This window comes from Alligator sinensis, unplaced genomic scaffold (assembly GCF_000455745.1).
Source record: "Alligator sinensis unplaced genomic scaffold, ASM45574v1 scaffold225_1, whole genome shotgun sequence".
Classification (NCBI taxonomy): domain Eukaryota; kingdom Metazoa; phylum Chordata; order Crocodylia; family Alligatoridae; genus Alligator; species Alligator sinensis.
Genome location: NW_005842180.1, coordinates 235055 through 257044, shown reverse-complemented (window position 1 = coordinate 257044; position 21990 = coordinate 235055). Strand labels below are relative to the sequence as shown.

The 21990-nt window shown below is 40.7% G+C and overlaps 1 protein-coding gene across 1 annotated transcript in view; it reads left to right on the top strand.

The window, feature by feature from the left end:
* EPB41L4A (erythrocyte membrane protein band 4.1 like 4A) overlaps positions 1 to 21990 on the top strand; it is a 150058-nt gene that overhangs the window by 79639 nt on the left and 48429 nt on the right. The window contains exons 11-14 of the mRNA XM_006026177.3: positions 2408 to 2485; positions 4278 to 4399; positions 15730 to 15820; positions 19179 to 19262. Coding sequence (XP_006026239.1) covers positions 2408 to 2485; positions 4278 to 4399; positions 15730 to 15820; positions 19179 to 19262 — 375 coding nt within the window. The remainder of the gene's footprint in view (positions 1 to 2407; positions 2486 to 4277; positions 4400 to 15729; positions 15821 to 19178; positions 19263 to 21990) is intronic.

Sequence of the window (21990 nt, the reverse complement as noted above, 5' to 3'; positions counted from 1 at the left end):
GGTGTGGCCTTAAGAGGCAATTCCCTAAAAGGGCATAGAACAAGAATGAGAATATCACCCTTTGGTATTTCATAGATTTTGGTTAGTGTTTAATGATAAGGGCTCATTCCTGCCTGCTGCTCCAAATTGAGTTCCACTTTGAAAATATGAGCAATAATTATAATCCCTGGTTAAATTTATCATTCGTATATCTCACAAATTACATGGGCAATTTTGAAGGAGTGGATCAAGGAGAGAGTAAGTAGTTTTCTTTAAAGAGATACAAGAGATTACTGAGCCACTGTAATGTGGCTAACAGAGCCACTGTAATGTGTTAGCTTACTACCCACAAGGGGCCTCAGGTAGGGGCTCATGCTGCTCTGTGTGGGGGGTATCTCATATAGTGGTGGCAGCAGGGGGAGGGGGAGGGGGAGGGCTTACACAGCAAGGGGGATAATATCATCCATGTGATGGTGGCAGTGGGGGAGATTCACATGACAGGAGGGCTGGGAGGGGCGTGGGTCAGGGTACTCATGTGGCAGCAGTTGGGGGCTCACTCATGTGGCTTGAGTGGGGGTGGCAGTGGAGAGGGGAGGTCTCATGTAATGCTGATGGTGGGGAGCTAATGCCACTGATGCAGAGGGGGTGCCATGCAGCTCAGTATGCATGTCCCTTGCAGAATGTATCCTCTGGCTGCTCTGAAGTTGGACAGCTCTGAAGTAGGATAATATTTAAGCAAACTAATTATTTTAAAGTTTATTGTTCATGTTTTATGTAACGAATTCATTTAGTTCTTTGAAAGCTCTCAATTTATTTATAAAACCTAAAAAAATGCAGTAGATTCCTCTACTTTTTGGTGAAGCATTATGACTCATATTGTGTACAGTATACAAGAGCTGAAGCAGCATCTAGAAAAGTATGTAGTGGGATGTGAGCTTCAAACATGTAAAGGAAGAATTCTCTTTAGCCAAGTTTAATAGCAGGGTGTGCATATATACCTTAGATGCAGATGAACAACCATATAGTTTGCTGTTGGAAATAGAAGGAATCTGGGTAAACTGCAAAATGAATTGTACATAAATCCCCAAACATGCATGTCATTTTCAGAAACCAAATCAGATGTGGAGTCTGTTTTTCATTTTGATGAATGGGGCAATTTGTGGAACTAAAGCTTGCCTCCTTAGCTAAAATATATCCTATTAAAACCCAGTCCTTGTTTTGAAGTGAACAGGAGCTGGTTCAGCCCTTAGGTTTCACATGTTATCTGTGATCTGCTGATTTACAATTAATTGCTTTTAGTATTATTTTACAGGCAACAGGATGCATTTTTAATTTTTGGTAAAATTCCTCTTTGGAATTTTATGTTTTTATTTGTTTATATGAAGATTATGAGGGTTTCCACTAACATAAGCCTTAAATCATAGTTTAGATGCATTGCATAAACACTTATAAAAATATACCACGGTCATCAGCCAGTACCCGGTGTAGAAGGAAACACTTGGAGTTTGTTTTTAACCATATTTGAATTCAGGACTAAAATAAGTTGGGCTAAAAAATCCCACTACAGGCTAATCTTGTTGCTATTTTGTTTTACTAGGCAACGTATTACAGTAGGACAGTAAGCAAAAGATTCTTGCAGTTCAAGAAAGACGGTATACAACATATCCTTGTGCATCATGAGTTTTAATTGGAAATTAAATTCTTCAGTTGTGTTTCTAACTCCCTAAAGATTTGTATTGATAATATGACAATGCTGACATGTTCCTAACAATGAGCCAGTGCTCACTTACTTGTATTATTCTGATACAAGGGTAAGGAAAACCAATAACTTTGCAGGCAAACAATGCCACAATGGAGCTGTGAAGGTTTTGCCCTTCACGCACCCAGAGCAATGGCTTGGTCTTTGAACTTCTTATACTATGGATTTTGAGGAATTTTCAGGAGGCCAAGGACCTTTCTTGCAGAGACTGTAGCTATATACTGTCTGTCTCCTATCCCTCAGGTCCTTTGTAATTCATGCCAATACAAAAATATTGCTGCCACAAACAGCCATGTCAGTTAGCTGCTCCAAGCATTTCTACTCAAAGGTACTCCACTTCAAGAAAGAACCTGCACAACTTAGTGATTAAATCAGAAGTAATTTTCAGGCGGATTTGGGGTAAGGTGGATAGTCTCACCACTTTAGAACACTCATCCCAATGTGATATGTGTGGAGACCCTGTGATGATACGGGGATGAAGAGGGGGTTACAGAGGAGCCAGCAGTTTCTGTTCTGAGTTCAGGGGTCTTGGGCTCACCTCTTCTTATATAAGTTATGCGAAGGACAGCATTTCAGATTATAGCATAATTCTTTAGCAGTTTAGTTTATTTGTCGCGTATATGTGTGTGTTTGTATTCTTACTGTCATTTTATTTTTAACATAACATAGAATGCCAGAAAATGAGTCAAACTCTCTGTCAAGAAAAGTTGGCAAGTTTGGATCCATAGGCAATAAACATCGTTACAGGTAAATCTTAAATCTATATTGCTTAAAAATCTTTACATTCAAATCATCCCCCTACTGCCCTGCTGCCTCTCCTCCTTCCTGTCCACCACCAAAAAATACTGTGAACTGTAGCATTCCAGTTCTCAAATTGAACACAGTGTGAGACTTGGGGCTTAATTTTCCCTTCTGATGTATCAATGCTCAAAGTATGACTTGGGGAAAGGCAGTTGGACAGCTCCAAGATGCTCTCTGTTGCTAAAGCATTTTCTCATTGGACTGGCTCATTGCTGACTTCAAAAATAAGTTTTAAATATTCCAGATAAAGCATGTACCTGATCAGTAGAAGACAAAAGCAGTCTACCACTGCTACCTTGATTCACAAGGGTTTTCTCAAGACTTGGGCAGATGTTTTAATAACTTGGAATTTAAGAGACTAACTTGTTTTTTTAAGTAAATTAATTAACATTTGAAATATATTGGTTATATAATGTTAATCATAAATATTGTTAATTTCTAGTTAAAGTACAGTAACTGATGCATCATTAAATGCATATTGTCAGTCTTATTACCAGCAGATTAACATGCCTCCTGCACCAATTGTTTGCTTACATGGTAGATCTAATTTTTCCCTCTTTTTTTTGGAATATCTTTGTAGTTTCAATAGTACCTAATATAAATAACACCGTACTTCTGTATGCTTTGTTAATTCAAGAGAGAATCTGTAAATCCATGCCTAGAGGGGGTTGTGCCGTGACAGTCTTTGCTGTTATTCTTTGTGTATAGGTGTTTGCTTAGTGACTTTCAGGTCTCAGGAGAACAAACTCTTAATTAAAAGGTCTGTTGTTTAGGCTGATTAGAACTGTTCAAGGGAAATTTAGGTTAGGTATTAGAAAAAACTTTTTCACTACGAGGGTTGTAAAACACTGGAAGAGGTTACCCAAAGAGGTGGCGGAATTAGCATCCTTGGAGGATTTTACAATCCAGCTAGACAAAACCTTGACTGGGATGATCTAGTTTGGGACGGTTCTGTTTTGAGCAGGGGATTGGATTAGATGACCTCCTGAGATCCCTTCTAACCCTAATTGTCTAGGATTCTATGAATTTAAGCTCTGAACCACAAGGTTTTAGTAAGGCTGCTGTTACAGGTTTTCAAGATTAATATGCATAAAATGTATTTACTTAAGCTTTCAGAACTTTTACAGTTCTAAAAAAAAATCAAGCCTTATGACTTTTTGGTGGTGTTTTGCCTTGCGCTGAGTTTGTTGTGCCTTTTTCATTCACATTAGAATTCTCTGTTAGCATTAGTTTAACTATTGGTTGGCGCAAACTGAACAATATTAAATATACATTTTACTCTGACAAGGTGTTACAAATTAATTTCAGAAATAGAATTAAAATAATCAGATTACTTAAGAAAGTTGCCTGCTACAAGGCTATTGTGAGGTCATAAAAAGTCTGTGCTGTTTTGGCTACGGTCTTAATTCTCAATAAAGCAGCATTTTGTGTGGATTCTGGAACTGGTTCTTTACACTCAGTTGGAAAAATACCAAATACAAAAGAGATTGGCATGATCTGGTGGCATCTGTGCCAAGTTTTGGTTCAAAACAAAATTGCAATGAATAACATTGCAGTTAATACTTTGCAACTTGCCCTGTAAACAGGAATATTGAAACTTGATTCAAGGTCGCATGAGAGAGAGGTTGATGACTAAGTCATTGTGCTACCCAACATAATTTATCAAACTAAGCTTTTTCAATTGTTTTAACACAATTTTTCTGTTTATTCATCATACTGATTTTGTTGCCTTTTTAAGTGGCAGGACATCTTTGCAAATGAGCAGAGACCATTCTATCCAGCTTCCTCGGCCTGATCAACATGTTGAAAGAAGTCGCAGTAAGACTTATCCAAAAAGAGTAGCACAATCTCAACACACTAGTAAGTCCTATTGTACACTCTTCTTTTTAATGTCTAAATAGAAGTCTTTTCTTGGCTAGTGATGATTCATTCTGTTTCAGGAAGTCAAACTAAATTTTCTGCAGTTTCTTAGTGTCTTTCAAGCTGTGCTTTCTACTGTATTTTTGTTTTAGACTGGCAAGAACATAAGAAGTACATACTGGGTCAGATTTCAGGTCTATTTAGTCCAGTATCTTGTATCTCATGGTGGTAGAGAGGGAATGTTCAAGGGAAAAGTATGTATTCATGGCCTGTCCAGCTTGATTTGTCCCCTTCCCTTTCCCTTTACAACCTCCAGCATTGAGGCCCAGGAAGTCATACTTTGTACGCCTAACTATCATGTTTATTAAGCAGTGATAGGCATTCTCTATGAATTTGTCTAATCCCCTTTTGAATCTGGTTATCAGTCTCTACAACACCTTATTGCGGTGAGTCCCCAAATTACTTAGACATTCTGTGAGAGATAATTTTCTTTTGCTTATTTTAAACCTGCTTCCTAATAATTTCATTGTATGTCCATAGTTCTAATATTGTGAAAGGTATTAAATAGTAAATCCTTACTTACATTCTCAATGCCAGTCACAATTTTGTAGACCTCTATAGTATCCTCCCTCAGTCCTCTTTTCTCTAAGCTGAAAAGTCAGCAGATCAAGACTATATACAGGCATTATATGTACATCAGGAGAATTGTCACTCTCTCAGTAGAAGCTACAAGTGTACAAGTGTTCATTCAATTTCTCTTGGGTGAAACATGTGCCTGCCAGGAGAGAGAGCTGCCAGGTGTCAACCTGGAATATCTCCCTTGAGAGAAACTGTGTTGCAACAATGAACATTTGTTCATTCCCCTTGGTCTGGTCTAGAAGGGGAGAAGAGAAGTGCGGCAATGCTTCATGCTTCTTCCCCAGACAGGAGATTACCCAGTTTGAGGAATGGGCTGGGAGCTTTCCCAACTGCTTTACTCTTCTCCCAGACTGGTCTGTGGCAGGGGAGTGGAGCAGTGGGGAAAGATCTGGGTGTCCCAGGTCAGGGAAAGCACAGGGAGCCTTTTTTCTCCCTCCCCTGAAATGGGAGGAGTGGAACAGCAAGTGCTCCCCATCCATTCCTCAGACTGGGATCACCCCAATGTCAGGAAGGTGTTAGGAGCAGGGGAGACGGGGAGTTGCAGGCTGAACACCTGTACTGTTCCCCATCCTTGAAACATTTCTAGCAGTGGAGCTTTCTCAGCAATTTCTACTGCTAGAAATGAATGCATGTTTATGGCCTTAGTCCCTCTTTGTATGGAAGCCTCTCCAAACTTCTGATCATTCTTGTCCATCTCTGTACCTTTTCTGGTTCTGCTATATTCTTTTGGAGGCCAGGGCACCAGAACTGCATGCAGTATTCAAAGTATGGGTATACCATAGATTTATACCATAATGTTTTCTTTTTAATTCCCTTCTTAATTCCTAATATTCTACTTGCCTTTTTGCCTGCTACAGAGTACTGGGCTGACATTTTCAGAGAACTATCCACAGTTATTCTAAAATCTTTCTTGAGTACTGTATTAACAGTTAATGTAAAGACCATCATCATGTATATGCATCTTGGATTATCTTTCCAAAATTTCATAGATTTCATAGACATTAGGGCTGGAAGGGACCTTGAGAGATCATCAAATCCAGCCCCCTGCCCCAGGGGCAGGAAGTCAGCTAGGGTCAAAGGATCCCAGCAAGATAAGTGTCCAAACATTTTTTGAATGAGTCCAGAGTAGGTGCCTGCACCACTTCTGGAGGGAGTCTATTCCAGGCCTTGGGGGCTCAGACAGTTAAGAAAGTTTTCCTTATGTCCAGCCTAAAACGGTCATTGAGGAGTTTGACCGTTAGTCCTTGTTATCCCTTGGGGTGCTCTGGTGAACAGATGTTCCCCCAGATCCTGATGCACACCCCTTATGTACTTAGAGGCTGCTACCAGGTCACCCCTGAGCCTGCGCTTTTCTAAGCTGAAGAGTCCCATGGCTCTCAGCCTCTCATCATAAGGACTATTCTCTTGCCCTCTGATCATGTGCGTGGCTTTCCTTTGGACTCTCTCAAGCTTCTTGACATCCTTCTTGAATTGTGGAGCCCAGAACTGGATGTAGTACTCCAGCTGTGGCCTCACCAAAGCCGAGTATAGCGGGAGGATGACATCCTGAGATTTACTTGAGAAGCATCCATGGATGCAAGCCAGAGTTTGTTTGCTTTACCAGCTGCAACGTCACATTGGTGGCTCATGTTCATTTTGTGGTCAATCGTGACCCCCAAGTCTCTTTCAGCAGTGGTGCTAGTGAGCGTAGCACTGCTAAGTCTATAAGCGTGCTGTGGATTTTTTTCCCCTGAGGTGGAGTACCTTGCATTTTTTGGTATTGAACATCATCAGGTTTATATCCGCCCACTTACTAATCTTATCCAAGTCAGCCTGGATCACTAGCCTATCCTCAGGTGTGGATGCTACGCCCCAAAGTTCAGTGTCATCAGTGAACTTGGCCAATGCACTGCTGACACCAATGTCCACATTGCTGATAAAGATGTTAAAGAGAACCGGTCCAAGGACAGACCCTTGGGGAACACCACTGGTCACGGAGCACCACAGTGATTCTCTTCCATTGACTACTACTCTCTGGGTCCAGCCTCAGAGCCAATTTCCCAGCCATCAGACTGTGGTGTAGCCGAGGCCACAGCTGGCCAATTTTTCCACGAGGAGATCATGGGACACCAGATCAAAGGCTTTTTTAAAGTCCAGATATACGATGTCAATCTCTTCTCCCTTGTCCAGGTGATATGTCACCTGGTCATAGAAGGAGATGAGATTGGTTATGCTAGACCTACCCACAACAAACCTGTGCTGGCTGTCTCTCAAGATGTTGCCATCAGCCAGCTTATCAAGAAGGGTCTCTTTGATATGCATTGCTTTGCACTTAGCATTGATAATCTAAACATACTAACATTAATTGAAACTAAAATTAGAACTTTGTGAATAAAAGTGGCAAAAAATTTAATTTAATGATGCATATAGATGCTCCCACTGAGTGGTCTTGGGCCTACTAGGTGCTCCCAGTAAATGCAAATGCATTAGTGGTCATGTGTATAGGCGTATTGTGATTGATTGATTAATATTTAAATGCTTACAAACCTATAGGATAGGGTTTTCTAAGGAACTTGGCTTTCATTAAAGTCAGTGGTATATTTGGGACTAGAGTTCAGCCAGTGTGGAGTATTTTGGAAAATTCCAGTATATCGCTTTATAAAGCTAATTATTTCCCACATTGTTATTCATGGAACAGATATTCCTATAATAAATTAAAAAAGGAAAACAGCTGAAAGGAGGAAAACTGCTAGAAATTGAAAGTTTATTTTTTTATAATGGGCTTTCCTGACCATCGTCAGGTTTTATGGCTTGTAGGCTCCTAAAATGGGATGCAGAAGGTAGCTGCATGGACCCAGGAATGGTCCATGCTAGTTGCTGGTCTTAATTTTTTTTGAATTCTAAACAAAAAATGTGTATTCAGCTATAGAATTACTTCCTGTGTGCTATGCTCTGTACCTGATATATATAGTCAGCCCTCAGGAGTGGTGGAACTGAATTGCTGTTCTCAAAAAATGTAATTTAGGATTTCTGCTTGTTTGAGCTAAACACCTGAAGAGAGCCATTGCTTTTCTTGTGGATTATTGCACATTTCTGTTTTTCTGAAGAGATGTGTATATTCACAAGCCATTTTGAGGGTAGTTTTGTCTTAAAGCTAGTTGTGTATTTTGCAAACATCAGCAGAATTCTGACGCTTTGGTAAACATATGTTCAACTTCACTATTCAGTGGTTCTGCTCAAAATCTCCCATCTTTCTTTTCTTAATTTTTGCAGAAAAAATATGACAATTTAAGGGGTGAGTTTGTCATCTGCCACACAGATCCCTGGTTTTGTTAAAAAAAAAATCTGTTCAGAATAGGCACTGGAGTATCTTCCTTTATTTATTGCTTCAGTAGCAGACAAATAGTTCTTGCTTATAATTAATGTAATGTGTCTGAGTACTGGAAAACTGAGATCTTTCTGTTCTTGTTTGCCAATACAATGATATGCAAGATTCCCCAATGAATGAAGATCCATCTTGCTTATGCATTTATAAAATTTTGTAGGTTCCAAATTTAAGTATAAATTTGTTGTCTCATTTACTTTATAAATGTATGTCTTTATAGCTTCTTTTTTATTCATTGATTTGAATTTTTTTTTGTTTAATTTAATTTGTGTACTCAGTAGAAATCACCTAAACATTCCACATATGCATTCACTTCCTGGTGGTGGGCATGCCTTCTTTGAAAGGACAGTTTACAAAAGTGAATAAATGATGCATATGCCACACATCATCTGGCTAAAGGGGAGAGAGCCATGTCATTCACCAGAGGGCAAGAAGATTTGTAAAAGAAAGGCATAAACCAATGGTGTTTAACCTTTTTAGACTCAAGGCACCCCTCCATAGGCTCATGGCACCCCTTAGAAAATGCCAGCTCTTAGTTTCCAGTTGTTTTTTTTAATACAGAAAAATAACAGATCGATTTTTCTGTTGCAAAAAACTCAGGAAAGCCGCAACAGGTCTGAATGCGTCTGACACTATGGATTCCTACTTGAAATCTCTGGGTTGATCTTGTGAATCATGTTTACAGACCTAACAATGATAATATTAGGTGGCGCCCTTCTGCACCCTTGAAAGGATCTCAAGGCATGTCAGGGTATCATGGCACCCTAGTTAAGAATCATTGACATATATGTTCCCCTGACAGGCTGTCCTACACTTGTAACTTCTTTGCTGTTTTTTTTTTTCATCTTGCTTTTTATTTTGTATATGAGGATGTATAGTGATACACAAAGTTAGCTCCCTTTCTCTGTTACAAAAAGATTTTCAGATGACAGGTTAATGTTTCTGCACTTCATGCTAGAGTAAAATTTGATACTTTGTGACAGGCTGTGCTTACTGGTACAAATCACCACTGTTTCCATTGATCTTTCTTGGGTGCAACAGTATGGAGCCCAATTAGCCCAGGAAGTCCATTCTGCCTCACTTAATTCATTTTATGCATCATTTGTTAAAAATATGAACCCACAGTAGACTTTAAATCCTACAAAATAATTCTGATTTAGGAGATGAACTTAACAGTGTGAAGTAGTCTTATAAGTTACTTTAAGCTTTCCCTTAGTAATATGTCTGAGGGAGTCATATGACATAGTTTATTAAAATACATCTTTTTTTTAGGAAAGTATGAATTCTGTCAGTGGTAGTCAACATAGCTAGTCATTCATAATACTACAGTATTTTTGGGTGTAGTATAGTTGGATTCTGTCTCTCCATAAATTATATGGTTTTTTTTAAGTGTTTTGTTCCAAGTGTCTTTTTATGTTATGGGGCTGATAACTTTTATTTTATCTTTTTGTAAGAGATAATAGTTGTCTACAAAAAAATCCAAGTGATTTCCCTCACACAGTTCTTACCCAGTGTAGCAAGTAATTTCCTTCTTTCCTCCTTCTAGCTCAATATCTCACCTTTTAATGCTATTAATATCTATATAAGCAGTTACAAAAATACTTTCCTTTCTACACTCAGCTTAGTTCACTTAGGTCACTTCAGGGCTCAGTTCTGCTTGGATCTTTTGTCATCAGTGTGCAAAAGATCACTGCTGCTGTGCTTGGGAGAGTAATGAGTGAATGAAGAGCTTAAGTCTGAAGATCCATAGTTTGAGATGGTGCACTCTCCAGTCTATATATAAATATAATCTAGATCAGGGTTGTCAAACATATAGCCCACAGGCTGGCTTTGACCTGTGGAGCTGCTCCATCTAGGCCACTGGATTACCAGTGGGCCAGAAAATTTGGGGACACAGCCTGCTGCAGAATCAAGGACCCTAGTAGATGTGGCCTTTGACAGCAGGGGGTGAGGGTGGGCTATAAAGTGTAGCCCATCTGTTGCCCTTCAGCCACCTGGCCTTCTGCCACTTGCTCACCACCACAGGAAGTGCCTGCTTGGGATACAGCCACTTGCCCCACTGCTGCTGCAGTGGCTGCTACTGCAGTGCCTGCTGTTGTGGCTACCACTGTGGTGGCCACTGCCCCATGCCCTGGGCTGGATTTGGTCTGCGAGAAGCCCTGTGGTCTGGATTTGGCCTGGGGCACAAGGTAAGGCTGAGAGCAGGGGTGTCAAACTTAATATCCCTACTGTTTCTCTCGTTTCAGTTTCCTGTGCCCGTGTTTCCGTTTTTGTCCCTTGGTGGTTGTTGTTACTAATGATACAAAAACATTATATATAGCACATCTTTTTCCCCCTCATTTTTTGCTTCTACTACTTTAATGAAGGGCTTAGCTATCTTTTGTAGCTCTGAGTTGCTCTTAGTGCTGCCTTGTCATACTGGCCTATTGTAATATGGTTGTAAATCAAATAACACAGTAACCAGAAGCTGAACTCTGAATTGTATTTGGAACAGATGCCGAGAAAATATAATGTGGGGAAAATGTATTCTTATCAGCTTACTGTATGGGGCTTAAAATTGGGACTGGAGGTGAGGGCATAGGGAAACTTCAGCTGAAGTCATGAAATATTCATGAAAAATCATCTGGCTCCATTGATGGGATGGACAATTTGGCTTCAGTCTCACAGATTATCTTCCAAGGAACCTGATTTAAACTCATATATGGTGAAGTGGCCCTTCCTTCAAACATTACATATGTCAGTCTTCCTGGAATTAGAGAAAAGTCATCCAAGGAAGCTTAATGTGCATGCTAATATGTTTTTATTTTATTACAGTGAACAATGGAAGGCTTTTTAGCTTTGCATTTTAACTGTTTCATTGAATAACATGGAAAACCTATTAGTCAAGGCACATTAGGAGGTTTGGGTACCCTAAACGCATGTTAGATGCTTTTAATCTATGGACTGGATATGAGCTAAATTTAGAAACCTTGATTTTCTGATCTTGCATTACGCTGGTTTCATGCCTTTTTATTGCTTTTGTCTTCACTAGAGTAGCTCTGCCTTATGCAACTGTCATTGAGGTCAAAATCGAAGCCTTGGTGTTGATTTTTTTAAAATAACATTTCCTATAAAGTATGTCATGGGGTTTTGCAGAAATAAATGGGCCACGTTTAACGACTACAGTTAATATTTCCATCCAACTGGTGGTCTTTTTATTTACCAGGTAGATTTTCTAGTAGAATTCTTGTATGGAATTTGGAGCCATACTGGTGTTGATGCAGATGTCAATTACTGACCCCAATTTAAAAAAAAAGAGAGAAGCCTACTTGTTTTCTGCTTAATCTCAGGATTGCACAACTGTTTTCTCCATAGAAAGCACTCCTACAAAATCAATTGACATTTATCCTAAGGCTCTCTGGATGGTTAGCACCAAGCAAGCCTGGTTAGTTTTCTAATTTGGTGTTCATTTTGGAGAATTTTCTTAGAAGGCATAAGGCTGGGGTATGAATTACTGATTGCTGTGCACTGGTATTGGCTTTCTTTTTCAGTTTATCTAGGAAAGGGTTACAACTAAATTTCATTTCAATTATGACTCATAAACTTAACCACTGCAGCAGTGTTCAGGATCTCTAATTGTTCTGTAGCATTCTATTGTGATAGGAATGGCATTTGGTGCAGCTTGCAACCGCTGGATACTAGATTGCCTGATGAAAAGGTTAGTTGGCCTTTTGGTTGAATGATCCATGATGAAAGTTCCTGAAGGGTGCTCTCTCTTGGAAAATATTTTTATGATGTCACCTACCACCACCCGAAGAGTGGGGTTTTACTCAATAATTGAAAATGCTCAGCTTCCTGTAAATGATTTTAGAACCTGATTCATGACTGCCTTGTACCTTGTATGGATGACTTCAGTGGTGCAAAATGGGTTTAAAATGTTGCTGTTCTGATTTAGGAACAATTTGGAAAATTAGCCTGCTAATGTTTACATGGAAGTAGCACGTTTTGCCTGGCCAGGAATGGGGCAGAGGCTAACGTAGTTTCTGACCTGAGAAGCGTACGTAAGATCATGGATGTCTACCATTAAACTGCAGGATACATCTTATTCAAACGTTAATGTATTTTCTTTCAGAATGATCAATTGCATGCATTAAAAGTCTGTTCTGTTTATGAGACTAGATTACAATAATGACATTTCAGAAAATAAATTTTGAGTTCCTTTTACTTGTGTTTGAACCTTCACAGATTTGCATTATATTTTTTAAGGTTTTCTTTGAAATGTTGAGAACTAGAAACTTTTCTCCCCCAAATGAATTCTGAGATGCTCATATAATTGCATATCTGTAGAAGCTTAGACTTCAAGGAAGGCAACAAAGGTCATGGCACTTGAAATAAAAGCACAAAAGTTAGCTACCATATGTATGGATCCCAGGGCCACTTCATTTGAATTCCCTGATAACAGCAGATACTCCAGTCATATGGAGGGTGATTCTCTGAAATAATGATTGATGTAAGAAACATTTTAATATTTATATATCAGTAACCACTAAGCCTAGACCCATAAAACAGAATACTCCTCAATTTGGATGAATACCTAGCTGTAAAAAGCCCACTTTTCCCTTCATTTATGCAAATGAGGAAATGGAGTTACACTGGTCTAAGTATTCCGTTTATAATTCAGAGTAGCACGTTACAGAAAAAATCCTTAATTCTGAGAAATGTGCTCTGGTTGAGTAAATATCAGTGCCAAAGCTCATTTAAAAGGATATATATTCTAGATTCTGACTCTAAAAAATGTACCCTAGTTTTCAGTTTTGGTTATGTAGTTGCTTTATTATTGGCGCTCATAAAAGCTGTAACATTTTACTTGTCATAGATTTACACTCTGAAAACTGTAAAATACTTGAGATCTTTTATTAGACCAACCCAAATGGTTGGAGAATAGTTATTGAGCAAGCTTTCGGGTTCAAAAACCCTTCGTCAGGCTAAGGAAGCTGCAGCAGTTGATGTGTGCTCTGCAGCTTCCTTAGCCTGACGAAGGGTTTTTGAACCCGAAAGCTTGCTCAATAACTATTCTCCAACCATTTGGGTTGGTCTAATAAAAGATATCAAATTCACCCAAGGAACCTTGTCTGCCTATATCCTTAGACTAACACGGCTACAACCTAAACCCCTGTAAAATACTTGCACATTTTAATAGAATACAAATTTGGCCAATTTTGTATTTTATGTATATGGTGTGTAGAAATAAAGGCAGGAGATGACTGACTTGGAACAATAATTAATGTTAATGTTTTTATTTAACAGATAGTTCCTATTTAAAATAATATTTTTCCCAAGAATATCTAGACTGTTTTAATTCTTTCCAATATTTTAAAAATATACACACACAAAAATCCATCCATTGCAATATTTATTAATATAATTCCTGCCCAGGGCAAGAGGGTTAGACTTGATGATCTTTTGAGGTCTCTTTCAGCCCTTAATTTCTATGATTTCTATGATTATGCAGACAGTGCATGAACTTCCATGAAAGATATTTGTCGTTTGATCTCATGAACACCTCTCCTCTTTAATAGATTTAAATACAAACACTACATTCTGATATCAAGGGAAGTAGTTTAATTGATAAAACAGACTTAATGATTCTGTAAGGCTCCAGAAATTATTTAAATGTAAAGATTGTAAAATCTAATAGTGTATTTATATTCCATTGAAAAAATGACTTCATGGAAATTACTGTAAGCAAATCAAAGCACATATGTAAGTAAACTCTGTTAGAAAAGTTCAGGGAATGCTGGCAGTAACTTTTTTGGGACAACAGGTAAGCAACCAGGAATAAATGAGGCCTATGCGCAAAAATGCTACGGTGCTTGTAGTCCTGATATTGAAACACTAATAGTACAGTTAAATAATAGCAGTTGGGTTTTGCTTGAATACTTTTTCTATTCTTTCATATCAGATGTACTGTATCGTAGATGTTTGTACTGTTATTCTAGTTCTGCAGGAAACTCTAAGGAAAGGTAGAATGCATTAAAGATGTATGTAATGCAGCAGTTATTCAAATTTAGTTATCATAGGTCATGAGCAAGATCTGGCCCATGAAAGCATTGTAGGATAAATGAGCCATTTGTCCAAAACAAAACTAATGAACTGTTCAGTGTGGTTACCATAATAGAAAGTGTTTAATATTCATTATATTAAGTCTTTTCTCAATGTTGTATAAGTTAATATAATATACTGCTTTGCTCATGCATACTGGTCCTGTCCAACTCTTCAGAATGGTGTGCATAGTTTCTCCCAGTATTCAATACAGTTAATACAGGGGTGTCAAAGGTACAGCCTGTGGAGTTCCACCATCTGGCCCCTGGTACTGCCCTTGAGTCTGCTCAGATGCATACAGGGCAAGGCCTGCACAAGGCCAGGCTGAAGGCCAGATTTAGCCCATGGCCCCTCTCCCATGCCCTTCCTTCCCTCTCCTCATCCCCCAGCATATCTGATCTAGCAGCTGCTTCAGCTGGTTCTAGCTGTTCTGCACCACATGTAGTGCCTGCTCTAGGACACGCAGCTCCCACCTTGCCTGCTTCAGCTGGTCTGAGACCTCTGTTACATACAGAGCTCACAGGTGCTACAAGCAATGCGGGTCCCGGACTGGCTGGAGCGGGCACCATATGTGGCACAGTCTCAGTCCTGCCAGGGAAGGTCTCATGTGCAGCAAGGTTGCTGCTCTTGCCAGACTGTATTGCATGTGGTGCCCATTCCAGCCACTCCAGGATCCATGCTGCATGCATGATTTCCAGACTTAGTGGAGCAGCCTTCAGATCAGGCATGGAGGGGGAGAGGGAGGGGAAGGGAGGAGTGAGTTTGATGCCCTTGCACTAATAAGTTGTCATTTACTTGATTTTCTCTTAGCTATTTACTAAATAATAGGGGAAGGGGAAACTTTCTCTCGAACTCAAATTTAAGATGGGGGCCATTTTTAGAAATATTTGCTTTTAAAAATTGTCTCATTCAAAGGCACATGGTAATATTCCTCTAGGAACTTCAAGAAGTGCTAGTAGAAAGATAATATTGTGAAAGAATGTAATACATGTTTAGCTTACTTTTCATAGATTAGAAATAAGTGTATGGAGTTGACATTGCCTAGCTGATCCCAGTGAATGACTAGCAAGTGTTCGCTGTACCAGAATTTGGGAATGAGTATATGGGAATTCTGTATTGTTGTATTTCACAATACTATAACAATGCCATATGCATTCAGTAAGCCTGTATAAGGTCTTGTGACAGCCAAAATATATCAAAATGTATAAAAGAACATCTTAAAGAATTTTAAAAATATATTTTTCAGGATCCAACAGCATAAACCAGAATACAGCAAATATGGAAAATGGGGAAAATGAAGGAACTACCAAAATTATTGCACCTTCCCCAGTAAAAAGGTAAGTGTAGTTAGACCAAAAGCTTTCCTTTGGCTTAAAGAAGCACTCCCAGTTTCAGATAGAAGAACAAAGTATATTAAATATTCACAGGTTAAAAAAGATCTTGATGATTATCTAGTTTCACCTAATAACACAAGACATAAAATTCCACCCAATAATTCATTACTGTTTTGTTAAACTAGAGCAACCTGTTTAGAAAAACATTAGTTCTTGATTTCAGCATAAAAGACCAGATTGTGACATGGAAATTCTTGTTTGTATCAGAGTTGGTGTGCAATTCTGCTGCTTCCATAGCAACTTTGGGAGGCAGGCACAACTCTGTCAAGATTACAAAGGAAGAGTGGTCACACAAAATCCTTTGACAGGATGAAATGTGTATCCTACCTTCTGCTTCTATTTAGAGACATCATTTTGGTTGGTGTGTGGCAGAAGCAGTAGTGTAGCTGGAGGAGGGTGGGGAGTAACCAGGCCAGTAGCTAGGAGTGCTGCCTTTGAGGATGGGTGGCACAAAAACAATCGCCACAGAAGCGGCAGCTAATCATTCCATTGCAATCAGCAGTGGCAGTCAGTGCTGTCCCTTGTGTCTGGGCTGCCTGGGGTACAGGGCTGCTCAGCTAGGCTTCTGGGCAGGAGAAAAGGCAGGCATAGCCTTTCCCTCTCCTGCCCATTTTAGGAAATCTAGTATTACTCTCAGTTGTTGCAGTCCCCTCCAACTTCATGCCACTGCGCATCCTGAAAACCTAGGAGTAACATCAAGCAAAGTGTATTAATGTGTTGGGCCAGGTGCTCAAATGGTGTCAGTTGCCAAAGCTCCACTGAATTTAATGTGAGCCATTCTGTTTGACTTTCAGAACTGAAATAGGCATCTCCAGCCAACAGGCATGTTTAAGAGGAAAAGAACCAACTTCAAATATCATAAAATTGAAATAGCCTAAAACATTTAATTGACAGATTCCTGTTGATACATGTTTTTTAAGCAAGGCTAATCATAGCAAATAAAAAAAATGAGATTAAAGCAACTTCAAGGATGCTATCTGCTTTTCCGTGCATGCTGCATATTTTGAAGTTTGATATGTTTCTGTATTCATGGCACTTATCCGTAGAGACTTGTTCCATTTGTAGAAAAGATATTAAGAAATGTCTCCACCCATAGAATTAAATACAATATTCATAAAGTTACTTGATGGTCTTCCTCTCTGTGCCTACATTTGAAAAATACTTTCTACCTGCACTAAACTTAGTGCACCAGACAGGCAACACACCTTGTCTCTGAGGCATTTTTAGTTCGACAGTCTATTCCAGGGGTCAGCAATATATGATCTTCAGGTTGCTTCTGGCCTGTGGAGCTATTGGATCTGACCCATAGAGCTGGAGGGCTTTGCCCATGTCCATGCCTGTGTCTGCATTGGAGCTGGACAGTGAGGGCCCTCTGCCGGTGCCAGGCAGCTTCTAGCTGTGCCCATTCCACTGCCTTCTCCCCACCCATCTTTCCTCTAGCTGCAGTGTAGATGCACCTGGTGGGGAGCTGCATCGGGACTGTGCAACTTCCATCTGTGCTTGCATTGCAGCTGGAAGGCAGGGACTGGGGGGTGGTTTGGGGGTCTGGGGAGAAGTGATGGCAATTCAGGGTCAGCTCGCAACTGCCAGGCCCCAGTGTGGGTCTAGCAAAAGTCCCCTGCTGCAGATGTGCTGCTGAAGCCACCCAGCCTGCATTGGACCAAAGCCAGGTTGTTCTGGCCCACAGGTTGTAAAGGTTGCCAGCTACTGCTGTCTTCCCTCCCTATTAATTCCAGTAGTGCTCTCTGAGAATGCTTATAAAGAATCTTGTAACAACTCTTCTGAGCCTAGTCTTCTTCATAGCTTATCATCTTCTTGACTGTTCAAATAGGTAGTTGGTCACCTCTGCATAAATGGTATAAATTCAAGGTAAGCCAGAGAAAACAGTAATCTCCTGTGAAATTTAAGTCCTTGGCTTTTCAAAGATACTAAGTGAACTCAATCCCTTTTGCAACTGCATTCCTGAAGATAATGCCAGTATCTGAAGAGCTGCCATGCTCTACCACTCCAGAGGTAAAATGTGTGTCTGCTCTGAATGAGTAATGGCTTAGGAATCTAATACAGTTAATTCACCTCCCCAGGATTATTTCTTTCTCTCTCTCTAAGCCATATTGGACATGCATTTAAAATTTCTTCAGACGTAATGCCATTCTGAGAATCACTTCATTGTGTAATTGTTATGCTATGCCAAAAAGGGGAGCTCACAGTTCAGGACAGAGCCTGTTTGCCACATTTATTTGCTCAACCTGTAACAAACATGTTTCAGGGTGAGAATAGATTTATTGCATACATTTGAGCTTGATTGCCTAATCGGTGAAGTATCAAGAAAAAATTGATTCACATGTTCAAGTAACCTAATTTAGATGTTTTTTCTGTTACCTTACTGATAGCTTTGTAGTTTTTATGCTATATAAGAATTAAATGATTAACTTGATAACCTGAAGTAACAGGAAGCTGAGGTTAAAATTGGATTAACAAGTTAAATAGGCAAATTCCCTTCATAAAACTGAATATGTCATGGAGGTGACATACCTCACTCTGTGAGTGAAGAATGCTGGCTTTTGTTCTTCCTCCCCAAGTAAGCCTCTCTGACAGCCTTTGTTGATATTTAACTTGTCCTTTGAAACTGCTTATATTTGTAGTGCAATGCTATACCAGTAATACTTGTTCAGGAGCTTAGTGTCAACTAATGTGAGTATTCAGTCCAAATCAGTGTTTGTAGTTGCAGAAAAGGGCTAGGAGAGCAGCAGGGAAAATATGAGCAGCCACTGAATACAGAGCAGTGTCCATTCGATACCACAGACTAGCACTTGGAATGACATTAATTAACTGTCTTGGGATGCTTACCCTTTATTTCCTTGACTGAAGTTCAAGATGTTAAAAACTGGGAGCAGAAGAAGATGAATTTGAAAGAGAGAAGGAATGCTCCTGAAAAGATTCAGACATTTTAGGACATGGTGCTGGCTTCTACTCTATATATAGGTGGGGAAAGAGGTTGCTTACATATACCACTACCTCTTTGTGAGTCCAGTTTTCTAGTTTCTGGCTGTTTTGGAACATTGCTTCCAGAGGTGTCAGGATTGATATTGCATAGATGGTTTTTCAAGCACTCTTTTTACCCTCCAAACATGGTATATCTTGGAGAGATTCTTTAGCATGAATCTCCTAGCATTAGGAGAGGAAATGGCTTTAAGCCAGGGGATGCACGTTCTGTGCTTGTATGTCCCTCATATGACTGATAATGGGACTATAGGAAAAAATATATTTTTAAAAATTTTAATTTATCTTTGCTTGCTTTTAGCTTTAAAAAGGTGAAAAATGAAAATAGTCCAGAAACCCAAAGAAGGAAATCTAGTGCACCATGGGAGGAAAATGGCCTCCAAAGGTAAGGTTTTTGAATCTTGTGCAATGGCACAAGATTTTGCTTGGGTGAATATTTGAAGGTAGTTAATATAATACTTTCATGAGTAGCAGGGTCATAACAAACCGATGAGTCAGATAAGGCGTATTACCATGACATTTCCACAAATGTCCCTGGTTCCATTTGAATATTTTCAAAGCCGTGAATTGTTTTGATCAGTCCTTTGATATATAGCAAGGGGATTTAAAATAACACCATTATCATTTATAAGCTTAGATTACAAAGCATATGCATTTATTTTTCAGTCATATATATTTTCTTCCTGTTTAGCAAATTGCACTTTGGCAGAAGAAACAAGAATCATGTTGAAGCCAGCCTTAACATCATTAGTAGAATGTTCATATGTAATTTGAGATAAAAATATGATTTTGTCACCTCTAATAGAGAAAATGTTATTAGGCTGTGTAACGGGGGCCAGTGGCTCCTGTTACTTTGAGAGAAACTGAAGCAGAAAGCAGGATTAGCGGCAGCTAAACAGGGGTTAGCTGCAGGAGGAGCTCCTTCCAGTTCAGGTTGGTGATAAGTGGGAGCTGGTGGTAAGTGGGAGTATAAGTCATGCCAGGTACTCCCAAGGCTGAGAGAGCCAGAGAGTGGGGAGGGGGCTTGGCAGTGGTATGATGACCCAGAGGGGGAACTTTGTTTCAGTTTAAAGTGATTGCTTGCAATTTTCTTCTACTTTGATAACCTGGAGGACTAGATAGTGGCTGGAGGGGGGAGGGCAGGAGGCCACGCAGAGATGCCTGGGAGGTACTCTGTGTTTTTGGCCCTATCAAGGGCAGGCTCCAGCTAAGAGGGACAGGGTGTGAGCCCCAGCAGGAAGAAAGGGACAGGCTGTAGCTGAGAGGGCCAGAGTTTCAGCCCCAAAAGAGTGAGGCAGGCCAAAGGCTGAAACAGTGAAGGCCAAAGGCCAGGAGCCCAAGCAGAATGAGGTGGGCCAAAGGCCAGACCAGGCTGAGACTCAGAAGCTGGGCCAGAAGAAGTGGGCCTAAGCTGGCAGTTGACAGTGAGAGTAACCAGTGGACTAAAGCCAAGAGGGCTGAAGCCTGTACAAACTGGTGTGTGGATCTAGAATAACATCTGCAAGGTATGGCCATGGCTATAGGGGTGAATGGAGACCATGAATAGCCCATAAGGAGACTGGTGTTCTGGGATACTAGTGAGGCTAGGAGGGCCACAGCTCAGCGTCCCAGGGGCAAGGTTGAGTCAGACTGGGTTCACTTAAGGATCTGGGGGCAGCCTCCCTTTTATACGAAGAATAATTACATCAAGGCGTGCCCAGTGCAGAAGAAGGGAGTGCATCCCAAGTATCTGGAGTGTAGGATAGGGCTTAAGGGGCCATCAAGGGGCATCACAGCTGCCCTTGGAGGCTGGGACCTGCTACAGGCTGTCATACTACTGCTTCACCATTAATATTGTCCTTGGGATAGATGCAAGCTTGTGATTTTAGCAGCCAAGAAATGAAAACACTGAATATAACTCCTTCCACCCCAAATTATGGTAAAAACTTTAATAAATATACAGCCTATATACTGCATATAGATTTGCACAGTTTCTAATAGAACCCCTCCCCATGCCCCCCCCGGCTCAGTGATTGGCCGCATGTGGACCCCGGGTGCCCCCCCAGACCCAGGAGGCACCAGTTGCCAAGCTGGGGGGGTGGAGGGAGTCTCCCGCATGCTCCATGGCGGATCTGGAAGTGGACCAGAACTGATTCTGGTCCACTTCAGGGTCTGCCGCCAAGTGTGCTTGGGGACCACCCACCCCCCGTGCTCCCATGGGACGCTCCATCCACCCCACCAGCGTTCACGAGCCATCTCAGCGTTCACAAGCCGCCTGGTATCTTGAGGTATGTAGAAAAAACACACAAAGCTGCGTCTATGTCCAAATCATCGAATCTCTCCAAATTGATTCAGAGGGTTCCGATTTGATTCGGAGAGATTAAAGGGTCTCCTGATTCAATTTGGATTTGGAGATGTGGCCACTGAATCAGGCTGAATCTCCGCCGAATCGAATCAGTGGCTGAAGCTTCACACTGCCCTAATTGTACTGACCAAGGTTAAATGCTATGATTTGTGGGTGCTTATCTATGGTTTTTAGCAATATATGAATCTGTGTTGCTCTGAATCATTTTGCAGTGTATTGTGGGAGAACTCTTCTGATTTTCCTGTGTATTCTTAGCTCATCAACTCAGTAAAATAAAGCACTTCTATTTCATAGATTTCATAGACATTAGGGCTGGAAGGTGTGCGGGCCGCCTCCCGATCCCGTCCATGTCACCATGTGCGAGCCGGGAGTGATATGCGGACCTGTCTTTGCGCACGCGGGCTGTGGCCAGCAGCCCGGGCACGTGGGGTCAGAAGGGACCACGGGGCGGCAAGGTACGCACGGGCTAGAATTAGTCACAGAGGCATAGTGGTTGATTCAAAGATTATTTACTTACACCCAAGATGGCCGCGGTGTAGACTGGACAGTTTCCCAGGTTCAGCTCCGCTTAAATCCTCGTTGGAGGACTACGACAAATTCAGTTCTTGGGCCCCAGAGTTGTTAAGGCTCCGCGGGTTCGGCAATTTCTTTCCCACGGAGTTGTCGAAGCTCCGTGGGTTTGGTTCGGCTCTCAGGCCCCGGAGTTGTTAAGACTCCGTGGGTTCGGCAATTGAGTATATAGGATAGGGATACGTCTAGGATTGCGCTC